At 49.2% G+C, this 21,579-nt stretch overlaps 1 protein-coding gene across 1 annotated transcript in view; it reads left to right on the top strand.

Moving 5' to 3' along the window:
• SPOCK1 (SPARC (osteonectin), cwcv and kazal like domains proteoglycan 1) overlaps positions 1-21,579 on the top strand; it is a 425,520-nt gene that overhangs the window by 752 nt on the left and 403,189 nt on the right. The window contains exon 2 of the mRNA XM_084884564.1: positions 1-171. This exon is cut by the window's left edge and continues 6 nt beyond it. Within this exon, the coding sequence (XP_084740690.1) occupies positions 1-171 (171 nt within the window). The remainder of the gene's footprint in view (positions 172-21,579) is intronic.

A 21,579-nucleotide genomic window follows, 5' to 3' on the forward strand; every position in this document is an offset into this window, starting at 1 on the left:
GCGATGGCGGTGCTGGCGGCCGCGGCGTGGTGCCTCCTGCAGGTGCACGGCCGGCGCCTGGATGCGCTGGCGGGGCGCGCGGGCCCCAACGGCAATTTCCTGGACAACGACCAGTGGCTGAGCACCGTCTCGCAGTACGACCGCGACAAGTACTGGAACCGCTTCCGAGACGTGAGTCCCGGGCCGGCAGCCCCCGCGAGGGGCCCGGGGCCGGCGGGCGGGGGGCTGGGCAGGCCTCCGGGGGCGGCTTGCTGGCCCTGGCCCCGGGCTGTCTGACCCCCTCTATCAGCCCTGGGCGCTGAGAACTTCCAAGGGGAACTTGGGAGGCCCGCGCCTCTCTGTCTGTTACCTGCTGCCCGTTACCTGCCGCCCAGGTGTGGGCGTTTGTAGGACGGGGAGAGGCCGCCGGACTGGGCGTGGGATGAACAGTGAGCGGCGGAGGGAGAGGCTCCTGCAGCCTCTGAATTCTCTGAGGCGGATGGCTGACTTTGCCCAGCCCCGTCCAGAACCTCCTGGGCAGCCCTGATTGGACCATCTCTAGGGTGCGCTGCAGGGGCGAGGCTTGGAGGGGAGCCCGGCTTACTGGTGAGGGAGCCAGGTGTTCCAGGTGCTCCAGGTGTTTGGACTGGACATGGCAGCGGGCTGGGGAACATGGTGGTTTTGACCTTTGGCATCTTTAGGGGTAGGGAGAGGGAGCAGGAGCTCCTGGAGTTGGGCCCCTTGTCCTGAGGAGGAGACTGGGTGGCGGGATTGCCCCCCCTGGGGAGCCCCGAGGGGAGGAAGTCATTCCCGGGCACCCAGAGCACATCCGCTGTCTGTTTCTGCCCCACGTCCGGCTGCTGCCCCCCAGGTAAGCCCCGGCAAGAGGGCGCCTGTACGGCCTCTCCGGCAGGCAGATGGCACCCCTCTGCCTGGGAGCTGCTGCCAGCTCCTTCCTGGGCTGCCCCGCGGGTGGCTAGGGAGAAGTTGTATGATGTGTACCATTGGGAAGGCCTGCCCTGAAGGACTCCTCCCCCAGAGCCTCTGTTCTCATGGATGGGCAGGGGGCTCTGGGAGGTGGGGGATGTGTGGGCATCACCCTCTTTCCCTGGAGTGCCCTCAGCCCCATCCCTGGCAGGGGAGAGTCTGAGGATTCCAGTGAATCCCGATGGTTTCCTGTGCTTCCCACAGAGCGTCTCTCCAGAGGAGAAGGTGTGCCACAGCCTTGAGTGGGGGCGTAGTTCTCTCTCTCCTTCCTGGGGGTTGCTTCTCTTTGAGAGGTGCTTTCAAATAAGCCTCCACAGTTTATGGGGGGTGGGGTGTCTTAGTTGTGCAGCAGATACGCTTCCTGCTCCTCCCACCTGCCCATGGGCTTCCTGCCATTCTCTCCCCCTTTCCTGCCCTGCAAACTGTCTTCAATCCCTTCCGTTCAGCGCCGAGGAGCCTTGGACTGACTGCCTTTGCCCGCAGCTGAGAAAGGTGCCCAGATTGCCCCAAAGATGCCCCAAAGGAGTGTCCATTCATGGACTCACAGAGAGTAGAATCATTTTCATTTGTTTTAGATAGCGGTGAGGAACAGAGCGGATGCTTAACTCTGTTCCACATGGGAGAGCGGGGCCAGGCACAGAGAGGAGGGCCCTTTGCAGATGAGATGGTGTGGTTTGCAGGTTGCTGGGTCACACCGAGAGGGGCCGTGGTCTTAGTTCACTGAGCTCCTGTGCCTGTCCCAGGCTTTCTCCTGTCAGTGTCCCATGAGCATGACATGACTCTTTATACATATATATATATATATATATATATATATATATATATAATATATATATATATATATATATATATATATATATATATATATAATTGATTTTTTACAGAGAGGAAGGGAGAAGGATAGAGAGCTAGAAACATTGATGAGAGAGAAACATCGACCAGCTGCTTCTTGCACACCCCCTCTGGGGATGTGCTCGCAACCAAGGTATATGCCCTTGACTGGAATCGAACCTGAGACCTTTCAGTCCGCAGGCCGACTCTCTATCCACAGAGCTAAACCGGTTCAGCATGACGTTACTCTTATTTCCCATTTGTTTTCAAATTTTTAATATTGGACTTTTCTTCGTTTCCCATCTTTCTTGAAAATGGTGATATTTTTTATCCTTGGATCAGGTGTTCTCCAAGCCTGACGTGCCATGCCGCTCACCTGGTGCTTGTTAATTACAGCACCCGGCTCCTCGCCTGCGGTTCTCACCCACCTTTCCGGGACGCGTGCTGGAAATCTGTATTTAAACAAGCATTCTTATGATGTTTAGGAACTACTGCCTTAAATGCTGAAAAAAATGTCCAATGCGTAACAAAAAGAGAAAAGCGTGTCTTTTCTCTAATGTGCTGCTTTTTGGTTTCTGGAGTAATTTTAGGTGTAAAACTAATATTTTAAGCAGCATATATTCTTTAAAAAAAATCTTTATTGAAAGTATTACATATGTTCAAAACCCCCCCCCCCCCCCCCGACATTGACCTCTCTCACCCTGCCCCCGCCCAGCCCAGGCCTTCACCCCTCCATTGTCTGTGTCATTGGTTATGTTTATATGCAGGCAGGTTCATTGGTTGATCTCCCCTGCCTTCTCTCTGAGGTTTGGCAGTCTGTTTGATGCTTCTTTGTGTGGATCTATTTTTGTCCACCAGTTTATGTTGTCCATTATATTCTCCAAATGAGCAAGGTCATTTGATACTTAGCTTTCTCTGACTGGCTTATTTCGCTTAGCATATTGCTTTCCACGTCCACCCATGCTGTTACAAATGGTAGGAGTCTCTCATTTTTTACAGCAGTGTAATATTCCATTGTGTAGATGTACCACAGTTTTTTAATCCACTCATCTGCTAATGGGCATTTAGGCTGTTTCCAAATCTTAGCTATGGTAAATTGTGCTGCTGTGAACATAGGGGTACATGTAATCTTTCTGATTGGTGTTTCTCATTTCCTGAGATATATTCCTAGAAGTAGAATCACTGAGTCAATTGGGACTTCTGTTTTTAATTTTTGAGGAAACTCCATGTGCTTTTCCACCAAGGCTGCCCCAGTCTGCATTCCCACCAGCAGTGCACGAGGGCTCCCTTTTCTCCACATCCTCGCCAGCACTTGTCACTTGTTGATTCGTTGATGATAGCATTCTGACAGGTGTAAGGTGGTACCTCATTGTTGTATTGATTTGCATCTCTCAGGTGACTAGTGACTTTGAGCATTCTATATAATAAAGAGGTAATATGCAAATTGACCATCACACCCTTGCACAATATGTCTGCCCCTATGTGGTCACATGATGGGAACCACAAGATGGCCAGCAGGGAAGGGCAGTTAGGGGTGACCAGGCCTGCAGGGGAGGGAGGGCAGTTGCAGGCAACTGGGCTGGCAGGGGAGCAGTTAGGCATTGATCAGGCTGACAGGGGAGTGATTAGGGGGTGATCAGACTGGCAGGCAAAAGAGGTTGGGGCAATCAGGCAGGCAGGTAGGCAGGCGAGCAGTTGGGAGCCAGTAGTCCCAGACTATGAGAGGGATGTCCGACTTCTGGTTTAGATACGATCCCACAGGGGTCCCAGATTGGAGAGGGTGCAGGCTGTGCTGACCGCCCTCCCCTCCCCAGTGCACGAATTTCATGCACCAGGCCTTTAGTTTTTTCATATGCTTCTTTGGCTTCTGTATGTCCACTTTGGAGAAGTATTTATTTAGGTCCTTGCCCATTTTTAAATTGGATTGTTTATCTTCCTTTTGTTAAGTTGTACAAGTTCCCTATAAATTTTGGAGATTAATGCCTTATTAGACATATCATTGGCAAATATGTTCTCCCATGCAGTGGGCTTTTGCTGATGGTTTCTTGGCTGTGCAGAAGCTTTTTATTTTGATGCAGTCCCATTTGTTTATTTTCTCCTTAGTTTCCATTGTCCTAGGAGCTGTGTTGGTGAACATATTGCTGTCTGGTATTGCAGTATATATTGTTTTTAAATGAAAATTTAATTCATAATAACATTAAAAACATCTAAAAATGTTTTAAAATCCCAAACATCTTCAATTACAATCATTTTATATGCTTTACAGGTCCTCTGATGCTAGCCATGGAACAGACATAATTTAAGGCCATGAACCTCTTTAAAGTGTTGTGAAACTGAAACTAGATAATCTTTTAGGCCAAGGTCAGATGTCTTCATATGGGTCACTTATTTGGAATATCCACAAAGCCTCAGTCCCTGGGACCAGGGGGTGGAAGCTTGCTTTCTGTAGAAACCTGCTGTTCAGTGGACAACCAAGCCCCAGCCAGGGCCGTTGCTCAGCCAGTCTATAGTTTCCCTGAGCCAGGCCTTGCCAGAGGTTAATAAAACTCAACTTCCCTGCTGTTGTTCTGTTGAAGCTACCGATGACTTGGGAAAACTGCCCTGAGGTTGTTACGATGCTTGTCAGCTTTTGATCGTCATCATGAAAGGAAACTTTTTGCCTTTCCTGAGACTCATCACTGTTTTGCACTTGGGGGACAGAGATTTGGAAGTAATTTTTGAACTTGTGAAACTGAAAACTGAAGGCTCCCTTTGGAGAGCTGATGATGCCCGTTGGTGTTGCTATTGAGCTGACTTGGAAGTAGAAACGACGGTGTCTGTGTGCCCCAGGCCCCCAGCCTGTGCTGTGTGCTGTGACATGGCCAGAGCTGTCCTGTGCCCCGTGCCCCCAGCCTGTGCCGTGTGCTGTGACATGGCCAGAGCTGTCCTGTGCCCCAGGCCCCCAGCCTGTGCTGTGTGCTGTGCCATGGCCAGAGCTGTCCTGTGCCCCGTGCCCCCAGCCTGTGCCGTGTGCTGTGACATGGCCAGAGCTGTCCTGGCAGCCGGTATTCACCGCTTTGAAGAGGTCCTCTAGGTACACAAAGAACCACTCTCTCCTTTCCAGAAGAAACATCTCAGGATGTCTCCATGGCTTATTACCTGGAGCAATGGATTCAGGAACAACATACCGTTATCATGTTAGGAGATGTTTGCTCCTTAAATATGTTGGTGGTCTATTCGGTTGGCCATCATTCTTTTTTTTATTAATTAATTTTCCAATTATAGAATTTATCATTCTTTTTATAAAGACTGGCCCTTGGGATGTTTAGACCATATGGAGACCCAGCCTTTTGCACAAATACAGTATGAAGAAGGAGACGATGAAGAAGGATAGATGTTCGCATTTAGCTGCACAATTGTTTCCCATTTCCAACTGTCATGCATTTAATTTCTCTGTGGTTTGAGATGGAGGGTCACGACGCCACAGCCATTCTCCTGATTCCCCCCCCCCCCCTGTATATTATCTGGCTTTCCATACCTATTGCTGTAAGGAAATTTTCCTCTGTTTATTCAAACATTCATCTGTACGTTCATTCATTCCAACAAATATTTGACCGTGTACTATGCACCAGGGTGGTTGGCTCTAAGGATGAGCAAGATAAAGTTTCCTCTTTACTCCGGTAACCTCTTTTCTGCTGGATGAAACACTTCATCATACGCTATCACACATTTCTTTGTTACCATATTTTCTTTTTAAATAAGTTTTTCTTGCAAAGGTAGTACGCGCTGATTGTAATTAAAAATGAAAACACTGCAGAAATAGATAATACCCAACATCAATGAAGCACTTAGTGTGCAGGACATTGTTTAAGGTCCTTTACCTATATCACCTCATTTAATTTATAACAAGTCCTAGGAGAGAAATGCCGTTACTGTCCCTGACTTATGGGGAGGGTAAGTCCCCTGCCCGAAGTTAAGGGAGCCGGCTGCGGAGGAGCCTGGCTGGCACCAGGAAGTCGGCTTCTGGACTCTCACCGTGCACAAGAATGGAGCGGATGAGGGCCTGAGCCTCCACGGGTAGCGCATTGCACGTCCTTTCCTGCTTCCTGTGGGGGGGTAACTAGTGAGGAACCGTAAGTTGAGACAAAGTAGACTAGGAAGCCACCAGCTTATTGCAGGGGTCACGACAGGCCTTATCATCTCTAATAATGAGCTTCTGATTTGATTAAAATAATTAAAAAAAAAACATATTTTATTGATTTTTTACAGAGAGGAAGGGAGAGAGATAGAGAGCTAGAAACATCGATGAGAGAGAAACATCGACCAGCTGCTTCTTGCACACCCCCTACCGGGGATGTGCCCGCAACCAACGTACATGCCTTTGACCGGAATTGAACCCGGGACCTTTCAGTCCACAGACCGACGCTCTACCGCTGAGCCAAACCGGTTTCGGCTGATTAAAATAATTTTGATGCTTACACCAGAAATGGCATTTTCTTTCTTTTGCACACGTGAAACCAGCCCTGACATTTAGCTCCGGGATAATTACCTTCCGCAGGCTCAAAGAACCCGAGGCGCGGCTTTCCCCGGCATTTACTCGTGTTTCACTCCGGAGTGGCCGGGGTTTGTAATTCTAATAGGACCATGAGGGCCAGCCCGCTTCCTTCTTCCCCCCAGGATCTGGTGGTCTCTTTAGCAGAACGGGGGTCTCGGCTAGCGGCTGATCTGCCCATTTGATCTTCGCGGCTCCGCCGTAATGAGTTTCAAGGAGAAGTGGGGCTTATTGATGGGATGGTGGCTGGCCGCAGTCTGAGGGGCTGGTGACAAGAGAGGTGTGTGGCTTAGTGGATCAGTCATTAATCTGTCACCACAGAAACTGGGCTTGTAATAGAGAATAGCAGAAAATCATTTTGATTAAACAGGTTCAAGGGGACTTAAATGAGTTTGTGATCCTGACTCTCTTTAATGAACCCGCTCTCTTAAATCCCCTGTATGAGATGACCACTGATAGAAATAACTATTTCACGGGAGCCGTGAGAAAGGGTCACTTTGGAAGTGGACAGGCCTGCAGCCGCTCCGTGCTCTCTGTCCCTGCCTGCAGCTTGCCCTTGGCGGAGAAAGGCCAGTGCTGTCCTGGCAGGGATGGCGGAGCTTCTGGTCCCAGCTGACCTTCCCAGGCTGAGTTCCTGGCGTCCCCCTGTCCTCCCCAAACCCTGCCCCTCCCCCTCCCCAGTACTGCAGTTTACTGGGATTGCTGGGGGGATAAGAACTCTCCTGTATGCTGGTGAGGCTATTTTCAAAGGCAACAAGAGGTCCTAAATGGATCACTGGACCTGCAATTCTCTCCTGTGGGGTGGGACCTGATCATTGGCTGAACCATTCATTCTTCGCCGGGGAAACAAGTAATGTTAGCAATGGAATGTTTTATAATAAGTCATTTCTTACTCATTTCCTCGATAGAATATATTTCAAATCGAACACTCTCAAAGCTCCTGTGGCTGAGCCACACCACGGTGAAGAGCCCACTCGTAACCTGAGTTCACATTCCAGTGAACTCAGTCTTGCCAGGCTTACACGTGGGTCCTGTAAAACTGGGGTGACCCCCGCTGCTTTGTGGGGTTTTTGAGGAGGACTGAGTGAACCCATGGCCCCAGGTAGGTGTTCATGATCTCTCAGTGGCTGATGTCCCTGCTATTGTGATTTGCTTCTCGTCCCGTATGCTCTGTGAGCATGAGTGAGTGGCTGGCACCCAGCTAGAGAGAAATGTCTTGGAGAAAGGCTGGGGAAGTTTGTTCCGTTATCTTTGAGGCTGTTCTCACTCCATTGCTGTCAGGCTGTGAGAGGTTCCACGTGGTCCAGCCCGCTATTTTCCAGGCGCAGCTCCTGGCACAGAAGTCCCTCCCTTCATGTTTCCCAGAGTCACCGGCCCTCTCCTGAAACCGGCCCGCTCACCGTGGGTATCTGAGCGGAGGGCTGCGCCCCGCTGTGCCTGAATCCCAGCTGTGTGGAGGCTCCCCGGGGAGCCCTGGGTGCCAGCGAAGCCCTAATTGGTTTCACGTTTAACGTTTAGCTCCGATCCAGTCGCCTCCAGCCCACCTCGGAGGAGAAAAAGCTCATCTGGTTCTGGGGAGTGGTCCGGGCCGGCTTTGGGGTGGATGGTTCCGCACCACTGTCCTCAGGGGAGCTCTTGCAGGGCCCGGCAAATGCCTCCGGTTGGTTTTGGGATCATCAGGAAAATACTTAGCAGGGTAGGCCAGGCCTTTGTTCCTCTGTCCATCACAGACACAACTCCTCAGTTCCACCCCATTACAGGCTGCCGGAGGCCCCGTACCTCACTACAGCCGAAGCAGGCGGCGTGGTGGAGGGAAACCTAACGATAATAAACAGTCAGCACAGGGCATGGTGATTTGTTGGCGCAAAAATGTTCTCCAAATGCCAGCTACGTGCCAGGCCTTTGCTAGGTGCTGGGTGAAGAAGCTAGACACAGTCTGTGTCCTCCTGGAGTTGATGCTCTAGCGCGGCAGACAGAAAAACAGCCACAAATAATGACTCAGGTAGAGCTGAGAAAAGCGCTCCAGGTAGAGGTACAGGTGCTGGGTCACGCGTGTGGGAGGGGAAGGGGCTGGTGAATTGCTCTGGTTGGGGAATGCCGCCGGGAAGGCCCTGGCGCTGGGACCACTGATGCTGGGAGGGAACCAGGAGCGGAGGGAGGCGCTTGTGTTCCAGGCAGCGGGTGGGAAGTGCAGGCCCACGCGTCTTGAAGTGGGAAAGACCTTGCTGTGTCTCCATCAGATGTGTTTGCCCTAGGCTTCCTTTAAGTAGCAAGCTCTCTCTCAGTTCGTTTAAAAAGCACACTTTGGCCCCGGCTGGTTTGGCTCAGTGGATAGAGTGTCAGCCTGAGGACTGAGGAAGCATCCCAGGTTTGATTCTGGTCAAGGGCACATGCCCAGGTTGCGGGCTCAATGCTCAGTAGGGGGCGTGCAGGAGACAGCCAATCAATGATTCTCTCTCATCATTGATGTTTCTCTCTCTCTCCCTTCCTCTCTGAAATCAATAAAAATATATTTCCAAAAAAAATAAAAATAAAAAGCATCCTTTGCATATTTACAAATTGACCCACATTTTGGGGGTGGGGGTATAAGTCACCTGTGACAAGTGGAGTACGCAGATGGGCCAAGTCCTTGGAGGGATGGCCCGTTCTTTTGTCCCTGTGCCTTTTCCCCTCCCCCCCCCCATTTCTGCGTTGTGTTCTGCAGCAACTCTGCTGTGTAAGTATCCCTCACCCCACTTTCAAAAAAGACTTCCTAGCCTTCCGGTGATGGGGCCCATGAGTTCTCTTTCCCTCCATGGTCAAGTGTCCTGGGCTGTACAATTCCTACAGTCCCAGGTGCTGTTTAAAAACAAGGGCACCATGGAGTGTCTTGGACAGAATAATGATATGTGAAGTTTATCTTAAAAAACGAGGCTGGAGTGTATGGGCTGCTCCTTGCCCTCCTCCCTGTGCCCCCCCCCCCCCCACACACACACACACTGCCATTGCTGAGAACCCGCTGGTGCCCGGCTTGGAAGCTAGAGGTGAAAGCCAGCGTGTCTGTCCTCAGGGCCACAGTTCAGGGGGAGACGACACGCATGCTCTTTCTGCACCACCGTGTTAGAGTGCTGACTAGCATGTGCTCTCACGGCTCCTGGCCTGGTCCCTCCCAGAGGAGCCTGAGGCAGACGTGAGGATAGTGGTTCCTTTCTGGGGAGGAAGGAAGGTGGGCTCACGGATAGAGATGTGAGTTATTGGAGATCCTCTGGAGGAGTAACCCTCATGTCTAAATTCACTTGATTCGCTGCTTTCCCGATGATTCTGTGCAGGTGTGTCCCTCAGTCACCCCCCCCCCCCCCCTTGATCCTTTCTAAGGATCTTTGGCACAATGGGGGAGGGAGGAGGGAAGGACATATTGTGCAACTATTTGTATTAATTTGCAACCTCTTCCTGGGCAATCTTCGGCACGACACACTGCAGAGGCACTGCCAGTATTCCCAGCATAATTACGTGGCGGGTGAGCAGCCCTTATTCAGAGTCTGTCAGTGCCTGTGACTGGAGCCAGGAAGCAGAACCTACTGCAGGTGTGCCAGGCGGTCCTGGCACGGAGAGAACACGGAGAAAACAAATAGGCAGAGGGCAGAGGCCTCACTTTTTTATTCCCTTTGTTCCACCCTCTGTTCCACCATGCCGATGGGATCACTCACTCAGTTCCAGGCCAGGGTGAGATGCCAGGCCCTAGAGTAGGGGTGTCGAACTCAATCAGAGAAGGGGCCAAAATCTAAAATCCAGCCTAAATCGCGGGCCGAATGGTTTACTGAACAGTCATAAACTGACAATGTCATAAACTGACAGCGGAGTGCAGTGATGACAGCGCTGTGCGGGCCACATTGCAAGGCCTGGCGGGCTGGATTTGGCCCGCGGGCCGTGTGTTTGACACATGTGCCCTAGAGCCATGCTTCTCAGACTTACATCTTCCCAACCTCGGAAGAACCCCCTCCCCAACCCCAGTGGGCTGATTCACAGTGTGGCCTCCAGCCTCCTCACCTGGACCACAGTCTCTGATAGCCACGGCGGCACCCAGGAACCTGCATTTTAAAAAGCAGTCAGGTGATTCCAATGCAGGTAGTTCTGACTATATTTTCAGAAAAATCCTAGAGAATTATTATTCTCGCCAAACTGCCAACACCATTAGCTCCAGCGAATAATAAAATTGTGGACAAAACGAGCATTTTGTCTTGTAAATTGTGTGTGCGTTGTTTTCCGATGTCTGCAGGGCTGCCATCACGTCGGGGAGGCAGGCAGGCCTTGCTGCAGAGTGTGTATCTGTGCAGGTGCGGGGGGGTAGCAGAGCCCTGGACTCCTGACCAGCGTCCAGGTCATTATGCTTGTTCCCTCAAGTACTGCAGAATCCATGTGGGACCTTTTCCATGACAAAGTCCTCGGGTTCATCTCAACAGACCTTCCTGTCTCCAAAAGGGCCTGAACCCAGCCAGCTCTGGCCTGACTTTCTCCAGCAGAATCGATGTGTTACGTGCACAGCTGAACTGAGGAAACTGACCCTGACATTGGCGTTAGTTTATAGAGAAATGGCATTGGAACTGACGTGGTGCAGAGAGCATGCCCTAGGTGAGGAATGGTGGGGGCGTGTAGGATGTTTACTCGCACAGAAGGTGTTTCCTTGGGTGCGGAGATGCAGATACCGGCAGCTGGGAGCACAGAGAAGGCCTGAGGGATACGGGCTGGACAGTGACACAGCCTGGTCCTCCCTTTGGGGAGTAGTGAACCCTTTGGCTTGGTGGGGAAGATCATTGTGGAGAGATCAGAGGACACCAAAAACAAAGACTCACCAAAGTTTAGAAAATTTATGAGGCTCAGCAAGATATGGAGATATTTCTTGTTCTAAAGCCATCCCATTGCCCACTGAACCAATTCTCAAACTTTGTTTCACCCCACCTTGCTGAATTTCCTCTAATTAATGGTACCCAAATTGATGAAATCATTCCAAGATGGAGAGAGAAAACAGTTAAGTGTATTTAACAGACTTATGTGGCTATTTGGGGCCTTTCCGTAGCCCCATTGCTAAGGGACAATTGGGTAGTTTCTGGGTCTTTTCTGTGCTCATTGATTCCTTTGTGACCTTGGTGGCCTGGTTGGTTGGGGTTCAATCCTTATATTTGGGCAAGACAGCACCTCCCGTCTGAGCCAGCTAGTCTTGCTATAACTCGACCTGGTCTATAACCGTTAACCAGTCAACTATGTCATTCTCAGTGAATGAGAGAATAAAAGTGCTACCCATGTTACCATGTAAATTATGGCTGTTCTTACTGGTTCTAGATTAATTGTATGATTTTTATACGATGGTTGGTAGTTTAAAATTTTGTTCCTAACTCAGAAAGACCACTGTATGTGTTTAAAAATATTTTATTCATTTCCATGGGCATCCTGGACCTGGATCCTGGCCTTTCTAGCCTCTGGACCCTGGCACACAGACTCAGTAGTGATGCTTGTTTGCTCATGTGTTCATACGTTGACCCCACAGACACTTACTGGCCTGGCTGCTATGCACCAGACCCTGTGCTGGCCACCTAGGAGGCAGCAGGGAGCAAAACAAACCTGACTCCTGTCCTCTGGAGTCTACAGACTTTTTGTCTGAGACGAGTGAAGAAGAAGGGGTGCTCGGTGGTCCAGGACCTATTGGGGTTGTTCTGCAAAGGATGAGGCCTGGTCTATAAAGGAAACCGAGCAATCTTCGCAAGCCAGACGTTGACCTGAGCCACGTGTCGGCGGGAAGTAGCTCAGCGTTCATCTCTGCGTCTGCTGGTAGCCAGGCCACTTCAGCTTCCCTCCGCCGTTACTGACATCCCTGGGTTACCTCTGTCATGCCGAGTTCAGGGACCCAGACACCGCTGACAGGAGGGTGAGGGGCTGTGGAATCTAGGTGGAGCATTTAGACAAGACAGGACGCGATGAGTGTGAATGCTGAGTGTGATGAGTTTAGCCTTGTCAGGGCTCCAGGTCAAGGCTTGTAGTGAGTGGAGAGAGAGAATTGTAGAGAAGATTCTCGGTCTTCAGCAGCCATGGATTGGCAGGGAGTACATTTCATTGAGGTAGAACATATACAGAGCAAAGGGCACCAATCCGCTGTCGCAAAGTGAGCACACCCATACAGACAGGGCAAGAGGCAGAATGTTATCAGGTTTGAGAAGCCCGTCCTGTGTGCCTTGTGGTCACTACGTGTCCCCTCCCAAGTAAGAACAACACTGACTTAAAACACCATAGATAACTTTTAAAAAAATATATATTTTATTGATTTTACACAGGGAGGAAGGGAGAGGGACAGAGAGTTAAAAACATCGATGAGAAACATCGACCAGCTGCCCCCCCCCCACCCCCCGGGGATGTGCCCGCAACCAAGGTACATGCCCTTGACCGGAATCGAACCCTGGACCCTTCAGTCCACAAGCCGACGCTACATCCACTGAGCCAAAACCGGTCCCGGCCATAGATAACTTTTGCTTGTTTTTATATTCGTGTAGTGCAGGGGTCTTCAAACTACGGCCCGAGGGCCACATGCAGCCCCCAGGGGAGTCTGATCCTGCCCGCCAGTTTTTTTGGGCAGTGAGCGCAGCCGAGGTGTTACAGTAGGAATTAGTAGTTCATAGAGTCCGGCCCTCCAGCTCTCTGAGGGACCGTGATCTGGCCCCCACTTTAAAAAGTTTGAGGACTCCTGGTGTAGTGGAATCATACTTTTTTATTTTATTTTTATTTTTTTTTATGGGAGATCTGGCTTCTTTTGCTCAGGATGAAATTTGTGATGTCATGTGCTGTGTGTGGTTGTGGTTTGTTTATTCTCATTGCTATGTGCATATTCCACAGTGTGTGTACCTGTTCTATTGTGTTTGAGTAGTCTCCAGGATTTACTATCATAGAATAGCACTTTCTTGGGCATGTCTTTTGGTGGACCTATTATGCCTTTTTTTTTTTTTTTTTTTTTTTTTTTTTTTCCAGTACCTTGGTGTAGCATCCATTGGATACAAGACAGGAGAAGCTCATCTTTGAGAGATGTGACTAAATAGTTTTCCCAAGAGGTTGTGCCAATTACTCTCTCACAGCTAGTGTATGAAACTTCACTGGGAACATTATTGTTTTACTGCTGTACAGTCTAACTTGTATTTTCAATAACTTGCCTACTGTTATGGAGCCTGTATTCTAGTTGAGGGAGAAAAATAATACAGAGATTAAGATTCAACAGTTGTTTGTAATTTCTGTGGACAAAAATATACTAGGGTCACTCAAGGGGGAAAGGATAGTCTCTTCAATGAGTGGTGTTGGGAAAACTGGATATTCACATAAAAATGATGAAATCAGACCCCTTCTTATACCACTCACAAAAGTTAATTTGAAATGGATTGAAGACTTAAATATAAGACCCGAAACCATAAAACTATTAGAAAAAAACATTAGGAAAAAGATTCTTGACATCGGTCTTGGCAATAAATTTTTTAGATGTGATACAAAAATTATAAGCAACAAAAACAAAAATAAACAAGTGGGACTATATCAAACTAAAAACAGCAAAAGAAAGAATAAAATGTACATGCAACCTACAGAATGGAAGAAAATATTGACAAATCATATATCTGATAAGGGTTTATTATCCAAAATATATAGAAAACTCATATAACTTAATAGTAACCCCCCCCCCTCCAATAACTTGATTTAAAAATGAACAAAGGACCTGGATAGAAATTTTAAAAAAAAAAAAGGTATAAAAATGGCCAATGAAAAGGGGCTCGATATCACTAATCATCAGGGAAGTGCAAATTAAAACTACAACCAGATAACACCTCCTCCTCGATAGAACGGCGATTATAAAAATGACAGGAGATGAATGCTGGCAAGTTGTGGGGAAAAGATTGGCGAGAATGTAGATTGGTGCAGCCGCTATTGAAAACAATGTGAAGGTTCCTCAAAAAATCAAAAATCAAACTATCATAAGATCTAGTGATCTCACTTGTGGCTGTGTATCCAAAGGAAATGATCACTTGAAAAGATATTGGTACCCCATGTTTATTGCAGCGTTATTACACAGCAGCCAAGACATGGAGACAAGGTCAATGTCCTATGAATGGATAGATAAAACGTACACACCACACACACACACACACACACACACACACACACACGGGTATTATTCACTCATAAAGAGAAGGCAACCCTGCCATTTGCAACAACATGGGTGGACCTCGAAGGCATTATGCTAAATAAAATGAGTCACAGGAAGGTAGACAAATACTGAATAATCTCACTTATACATGGAATCTAAAAAAGCTAATTGGTGTTTGCCAGTGTGTGTGTGTGTGTGTGGGGGGGGGGTGGATGGGGGGAAGCACTTTTTGGACATGAGGATATTTTGATCAAAGGGTACAAACTTCCAGTTATAAGATAAATAAGTTCTTGGGCTCTAATACACAGTATGGTGACATTAGCTAACAGTGTATTATATACCTGGAAGTTGCTAAGAAACTAAATCTTAAATGTTCTCACCATATCAACAACAGGAACAAGAAGACGGTAATTATGTGTGGTGTGAAGGATGTGTTAGCCTTACCCTGGCAATCATTTTGCAATATATACGTGCATTAAACCGTCACATTGAACTTGTTAAACTTACACAGTGGAATGTCAATTGCATCTGAGGAAAGCTGAGAGGGAAAGTCAGGATAAAGGGAGTATGGAGGGGGATGTTTATGCCCTAGGTGTGGGTTTACCATTATTATTTTGACTTTAAATTGTTCTTTTCCCAATGTAAAAGAACAGATGATTTAAAAAGAGACACCAGAAGGCGCAGGAAAAGAGAAATAAGTCACTTCCCTCCAATACGCAGTCACTGCTAACACTGTGTTTTGGGAGCTGTTTGCTTCCAGAAGGTTTTTTATTGCCAGCGTTTTAATTTTCATGGCTGATATTATGCTGCCGTTATGATTTGGTCTCTCTCGCTCTCTCTCTCTCTTTGTTTAATGACAGAGCATAAACATTTTAGCATAGCACGATGCTTTTCTGTGTAAATGGCATTTCAATGGTGTATATTAGTCTAGTGAATGTATATACTACAATATACCAAGCTAAAATATCTGACCATAGACAATTGGTTGTTTCCATTTTCCCTTATTCTAAGTAATTACATGATGGATGTTTTGGACATATGAGACTTTCCATAGTTAGGATTATTTCCTTGTGATATGTTCCCATAAGTAGAAAGAAATACGCGGGGTCCTGGCACGTACTTTTTAAAGATCACAGATGTGTATTAACCTTGTTAGACTGACTCTGCCCCGAAAGTACAGAATATATACCTTCCTGCACCCTTGCCCGCACTGGCTGTCAGTGTTTTTTGTTTCCCGTGTTTTGTACAGAAGACTGTGATAGGAATGTGGCGTGCCGGGTCATGTGCAGTTATTGAGTCAACACAGGCGGTGTGATGCATGCCAGTGCCCTGGCCGGGAGATTGCTTCTCTGATGCCCCTGGATTTTGTCGGGGAAATGGGCAGGAGAGACCTGCGGCTCACCCTGCGAGCGAGCGTGTTGCAGAGCCTGTCTCCGAAGAGCCCTTTGAACCCGCAGCGGAGATATTAACGAATCCCAGCCTCGTTCATAATGAGGAGCAGGAGCAGATGCTGCGAGCCAGATCTCAAGTCCAATTGCTGCTGACGGCTCCCCTGCTCCCTACAATGTATGGATTCTGTAATGCCCTGTTGGTGGAGGAGAGTAAGCGGAGATCATTAAAAACCAGCTCCATCCACACCGCGGCGGTAAAGCGGCTTCTCCTGCGGAATACAGACAAGGCCTGGGCCCACATCTCCGTCTTCATTTGTGTTCAGGACATCTGCCCGCTTCTCACCGCCCAGTCTCTCCTCCCTCCGCAGCCCACCCGGGGCGCTCACCTCAGGGCCGGCGGGCAGGGCTTCCCCGCTGCTGTCTCAGCATCAGGCAAACCTGCACGCTCTGGGTCTGTGAGTCCTCCGGGAGCTCTCTGCAGGCGCGGACCAGGCTCCCACCAGCAAAGGCTCTGCCCCAGGGGACATGGCACCGTCTATAGACATTTCTGGTTGCGGGGACTGGGACTGGGGTTGGGGGTGGGGCTAGGTGTACCACTGTCAGCTTGTGAGTCGAGGCCAGGGATGCAGCTACACGTCCTGCAATGCCCGGGACAGCCCCTCTCCCTTCTTCAAATGTCATCCGTGCCAAGGTTGAGAAATGCTGGCCTAGAGATACGGTTGCTTCTTTTATGATTTAGTGTGTGTGTGTGTGTGTGTGTGTGTGCAGCGCAGGTTGTGGTCCAGGTGGATGAGATTGAAAGTGAGGGGCCTATGATGAGCCATCTCTTCGTTGTCTGTTTAACATGGGAAGCGTCCAGCCAGTCACCGGTGACTGACACTGTACTTTCCGTCTGGAGGACAAACAGGCTGGGCGCTTAGCGTGTTAAGAAATGTGTGTGGTGGGTGCTGCCCGAGGCTGTGGGACACGGCCATGAGCAAAGCAGATGAGCTGCTCTGCCCCAGTGGAGCCTGCCTTCTGGGGCACAGGCACCTCTTATTCTAGATTTTTCCAGAGCTAGCAGAAGGGAGGACCAACCAGATACGTACATTAGTCTTTATAGCCTCAGGAAATACGATGCCTTATTGCACCCAATCAGGTATAATAAAAACCGTGTAATTTTTATTATTTTTGCCAAGATGACAGCTCTCGGGAGTTCCTGTGCAAAATGTGTGTTTATCTGTGAGTCCTCAGGCATTTTCACCGCATCCCCTTCCTCCCTGAAGACCGCTCTTCCTTTCCTCCTCTATTCTGCCCCCTCCCCAAGCCCACCAGTTCCCGCCTCTATTGGCCAGCGCGGCTGCTTCCTGCCCTGTCTGGCCTCACTCCGGGGAGCAGGATGTCTTAGGCTTGGGCGCGAGTGTGAAGACCAGGTCTTCCTTTAGGCTGGTCCGAAAGCTCAACAGACTCCATAGCGACGCTAAGCTAAAAGTGTATCTCTCTCCTTTCTAGCCTAGAGTTACATCCAAAGGCCCACTGAGTTCCTGGGCATACTGAGGGGGCTTGGGGAAGGAGAAGAACCCATTATCGCCAACACCTCTGCTCCCCTTTCCACAGCTCTGAGGACCCTTCTCGGTGTGTTCCCATCGGCCAGAGCTGACTCCGCCATTCTCTTACTACTGGACACCCAAATGCATCTTTTGCATGTTAAAAATTTGCAGTGATTTTTAGATACTTCATATCTTAAAAAATGTACACACTCTTTTCTGCTCTCTTCCACCCTACACAGGTCAGTATTTGTGGGAGATGCTTTTATGGCACGTAACCCTGACCTGCAGAGCAGCTGAGCCTCTGTGGGTAACCGATGCGGATGTGCTGGCAAGAAGCTCAGGTGTGTCACCTGCACGAGGGAAGCAGGTCGGAATCGCCATTCCTCCGATTGTTTTGGCCAAGCAGAGTTCTGAGTTTGAGAGAGACTACAGCATCTTAATTACTGGATACATGCCTGTGTGTGAGGCGTAGTGCCAAGCCCAGGATGTGAAATTTAAGGCGAAATCTTGGCCCTAAGGAGCCAGTGATCTTTTGGATAAACAAACAGGCAAACAGACAGCTGTCACAGGGTGATGTGAGTTAATGCAGGGGCACAGGGCACCGTGGGAACCCCAGTGAGGGTCTGATCCCACTGGAGAGTCCGGGGGGGGGGCGGGCCTTGCAGGGAGCAGGACGCCTGCTCTGAACTGTGCCCTGCCTTTTGGGGAAGACGTTGTGAGCAAAGATGATTCTGCAGAAGAATCTTTCACCCAAATACATCCCCGGGCCCTTGTTTCAAGTCCCATTCACAGATATACAGACTGGCAGCCAAAGGGTTCCCGAAGGAATCCCAGGTGTCCTTCTGTCTCTCAGTGCATGCTGGGGAAGACCCGACTCAGAACCCACACTACGTCTCAAAAGCACCATTCTCATGCTTTGGTCCCCGTGTTGCTGAGGAGTGTGTGACGGACAGCCCCGTGAAACTCACCCTCACCTTCCTGCCCCCTCTCCCAGCCAGTGGTTAGGCAGCTGACTTAGTTCCTCCTGGTGAAGGACCTCCCGCTTCCCTCTGGCTTCTGAGGTGCCTTTCTACCTCTTGGCCTCTAGGCCAGAAAAGGACAGAATTGTTCTTCAGAGGGCAGGGGGGTGGGTGACAGGGCGAGGGAAGTTTCTGAATCTCCTCCCTGTTACACCAGGATCCATATTTTGTCTAGTGTGTGTGTGTGTGTGTGTGTGTGTGTGTCCTGCCCGCTCAGGTGCAGGGGTTGAGCTCTGATCCACTTCTCTCGTATTTTCAGGTATCCAGTTCATCTCTTTCACTGTAGGGTGTACCCTCTTTGTGCAGAGAAAAACAACTGTATCTCTAAAGCGAAGGAGGAAGGACACGTAATAGGATTAGTATGCTGGGGCTGGTAGGGCTGATTAGAACTGATTGTCGTGGGGCGATATTGATTGTCTTTGGACAATTATTTCAGCAATGTGTGCGTTACCGGGAGAGCAAATGTGAACAGCTGCAGCTTTCCCGGGACCAGTCAAAAGCATATGTCTCCGTTTACCAAACATGTACGGGTAGCCAGCGTATTGAGAAGTTTTAATTTGGGAAATAAACATGCGTCAGCTTTGTTTATTTTTAATTGCTGCTTTTCCTTAATAACATTTTGGGCAGATTCCATTATTTTTCATCATTTTCAGCTTTAAAACCAAGTCTACTTGAGTTTAAACTTCCATCTTAGATCGGATTTGAACTTTTCTCTTGCTCTTTGCCTCCCATGGTCTAAACTTGAAGAGCAGTGCGGTGCTGAATGTATAGTCTCAGGAGGGCCAAGAGGGGACCTGACTACCACACAGCTCCTTGAACTGGTGCTTGACTCCATGTTAACTCGTGCTTCCTGTCTCCTTTTCATCAGTCAGGATAGGCTAGGTTTTGTGGTGGTAACAGATAACTCCAGAAGTCATATTTTTGACTTAAAACAATGAAGGCTTATTCCTCACTCATGCTAACATCTCCCATGGGTCGGTAGGGGCTCTGATCTGTGTCATCCCCAGGACAGCAGGCTGATGGAGGCTTTCAATCGCTTGGGCAGGAGGAAACGTGTGCGGCAGAGCCTCGCCTTAGCAGGATCGCCCTACTGCCCCTCTGATGTAGCTTCTGCCCACGTGACTCGCTTTGCTGAAGAAAACGGGTCACACAGGCAGGAGCCACATCAGTGGGGCAGGGAGGGTGATCCTACCGGGTACCTGAAAGAAGGAGAGGTCACATGGTTGGCCAATGACATCGGTCACAGCCCAAGAGCTCCCTCTCCTAGATGTCTGTCTGCCCCTCAGCCGTACGCCAATAAGGTCCTCTCAGCCTGCAGGCGATCCCCGATCCCCGGGGAGGGATGCACGCAAGATGACTCCAGTTGAGTTGCCGTCTGTGTTCTTTTGTTTCCTGAACTCTCATCCCAGACGACTGCGCTTCTCCACGGTGCTGGGAGAGAGATGCTTCCCCGGTGCCGCTCTTTCTCTCCGCTGGCCCGTCCTCTGGAATTCTTTCCTGTTTGTTCGGTTGGTGACAGGACAGATGGCCACGCTGCTGCCTGAGGAGATTTCCAGTTGGAGAAGCAAATATTCCCTTGTAGGTGGCACTGGAGAGGGCCTTCCCCCTCACTGGGGACCTCCCTAGTCCTCTTCTCCTAGGGCCCCGGGGGGGGGGGGGGGCCGGTGAGCGCATGTGGGGGAGGGAGGGATCCGTCTGCCCCGTTAGGAAGCACTCCAGGGAAGAAGCACTCTTTAACGTCGGGAAGCTTGTCGCCTGACACTTTATCTTTTAATATAGAGGCATTTGGTGCCAAACTTTGGTCTTAGTCAAGTTTGGGGGACAACGTAAGTCCCACTCAGACAATACACTCTTGATATGAGGGGCCTAAACCTCGGCCTGGCAGCATAGTGGCTCATTGATAAATAGGAAATCTTCCCAGTACATTCTAATTTAAAAATCCTCTGCACTGGCCATCTAGCTTATGTTGGTTAGCGCTGGAACCTTTGCTGAATGCAAATTTCTTTTCCTGTTCAAATGATCTAGGGGCTTGAGAGAGTGTGTGCTTAATTTCTTAAAACAAACATTCTTATTGGGTCATTTAGTTTCAGTTCTATTTAAAGTGGGACCAGAGCTTATTATAAATCTGAATGTCCCTGATGTGACTTAGATGCGATTATTTTAAAATTCCCTTCCTATCTGGGACACGGGTGCCAGTCCTGTCTCCTGGAGACTTTGAGTTTAGCCACAGGCCATTGGGTCCCAGGCCCTTGTGTTGGGTTTATCTGATCTGTGTGGCTGATGCTAGCTCATGAATCTTTGCTCTACAAATAATAACAGCTGATCGTTATTAAGACTTAGTGTGTTTCAACTTAAAGAATTATTGAAAACATAAACACAACCACCACCAAACTAAAGACTTAGTGTGTGTGCCAGGTGCTAAGACAGCCTCCTCACCTGCTGCTGTATGTTCCTTCTCCTTCTGTGCCTGTGTACTCCCCCCTCGGCACCCCTACCCCTGGCAGCAGGCACTCAGAAAGTATTCACTGGAATGGCAGAACAAGCCAGTGCGGGTGTGACCTGTAAACTGCTTCTACACCTCTCCTGTGGCTTTGGATTCGTCTTGATTGATGCCGGCTGATTGGCTGAAAGGACAGGAGATTTGAGGTGTGTGAGGGATGCCTTAGCCAGTCCCCCCACCCCCTTTTGAGGAAGCAGGCTTCCCTTCCAAGACTAGAAACTTTAAATCGTGCTTCTCACACTTTACTGTGTATATAGAGGGTGGGGCAAAAGTAGGTTTACAGTTGTTCATATGGAAAATGATATAATTAATAAATAGCAATACAAGAATAAACTCTGTAATTTATGTACTCACAACTATAAACCTACATTTTTTAAAACAGCAACTTAAAGGAGTTAAAATATGGCTGGCCACGGGCAAACCTAAGTCTGGACTCAGTGTCCTATAATGGGGTGATTCTTGCCCTGAGGTGGGCCAAGAGTGAGGATGTGACAAACCAATGAACACGTCCCCAGAGCCCAGAGGCCGCAGTAGCTGGGCTTCCCCCTGCCACGTCTCAGTTCCCAGACAGCCGGTGTCCCTGAACGTATGGCCTCGGGCCTTGAGGAGTGCCGGGGCTCAGAAGACAGAATTTATGGTTTCTATACCTCAGCTTCAGTTTGG

The sequence above is a fragment of the Pipistrellus hanaki genome (genome assembly GCF_964339955.1).
Source record: "Pipistrellus hanaki genome assembly, chromosome: 5".
Taxonomy (NCBI): Eukaryota; Metazoa; Chordata; class Mammalia; order Chiroptera; family Vespertilionidae; genus Pipistrellus; species Pipistrellus hanaki.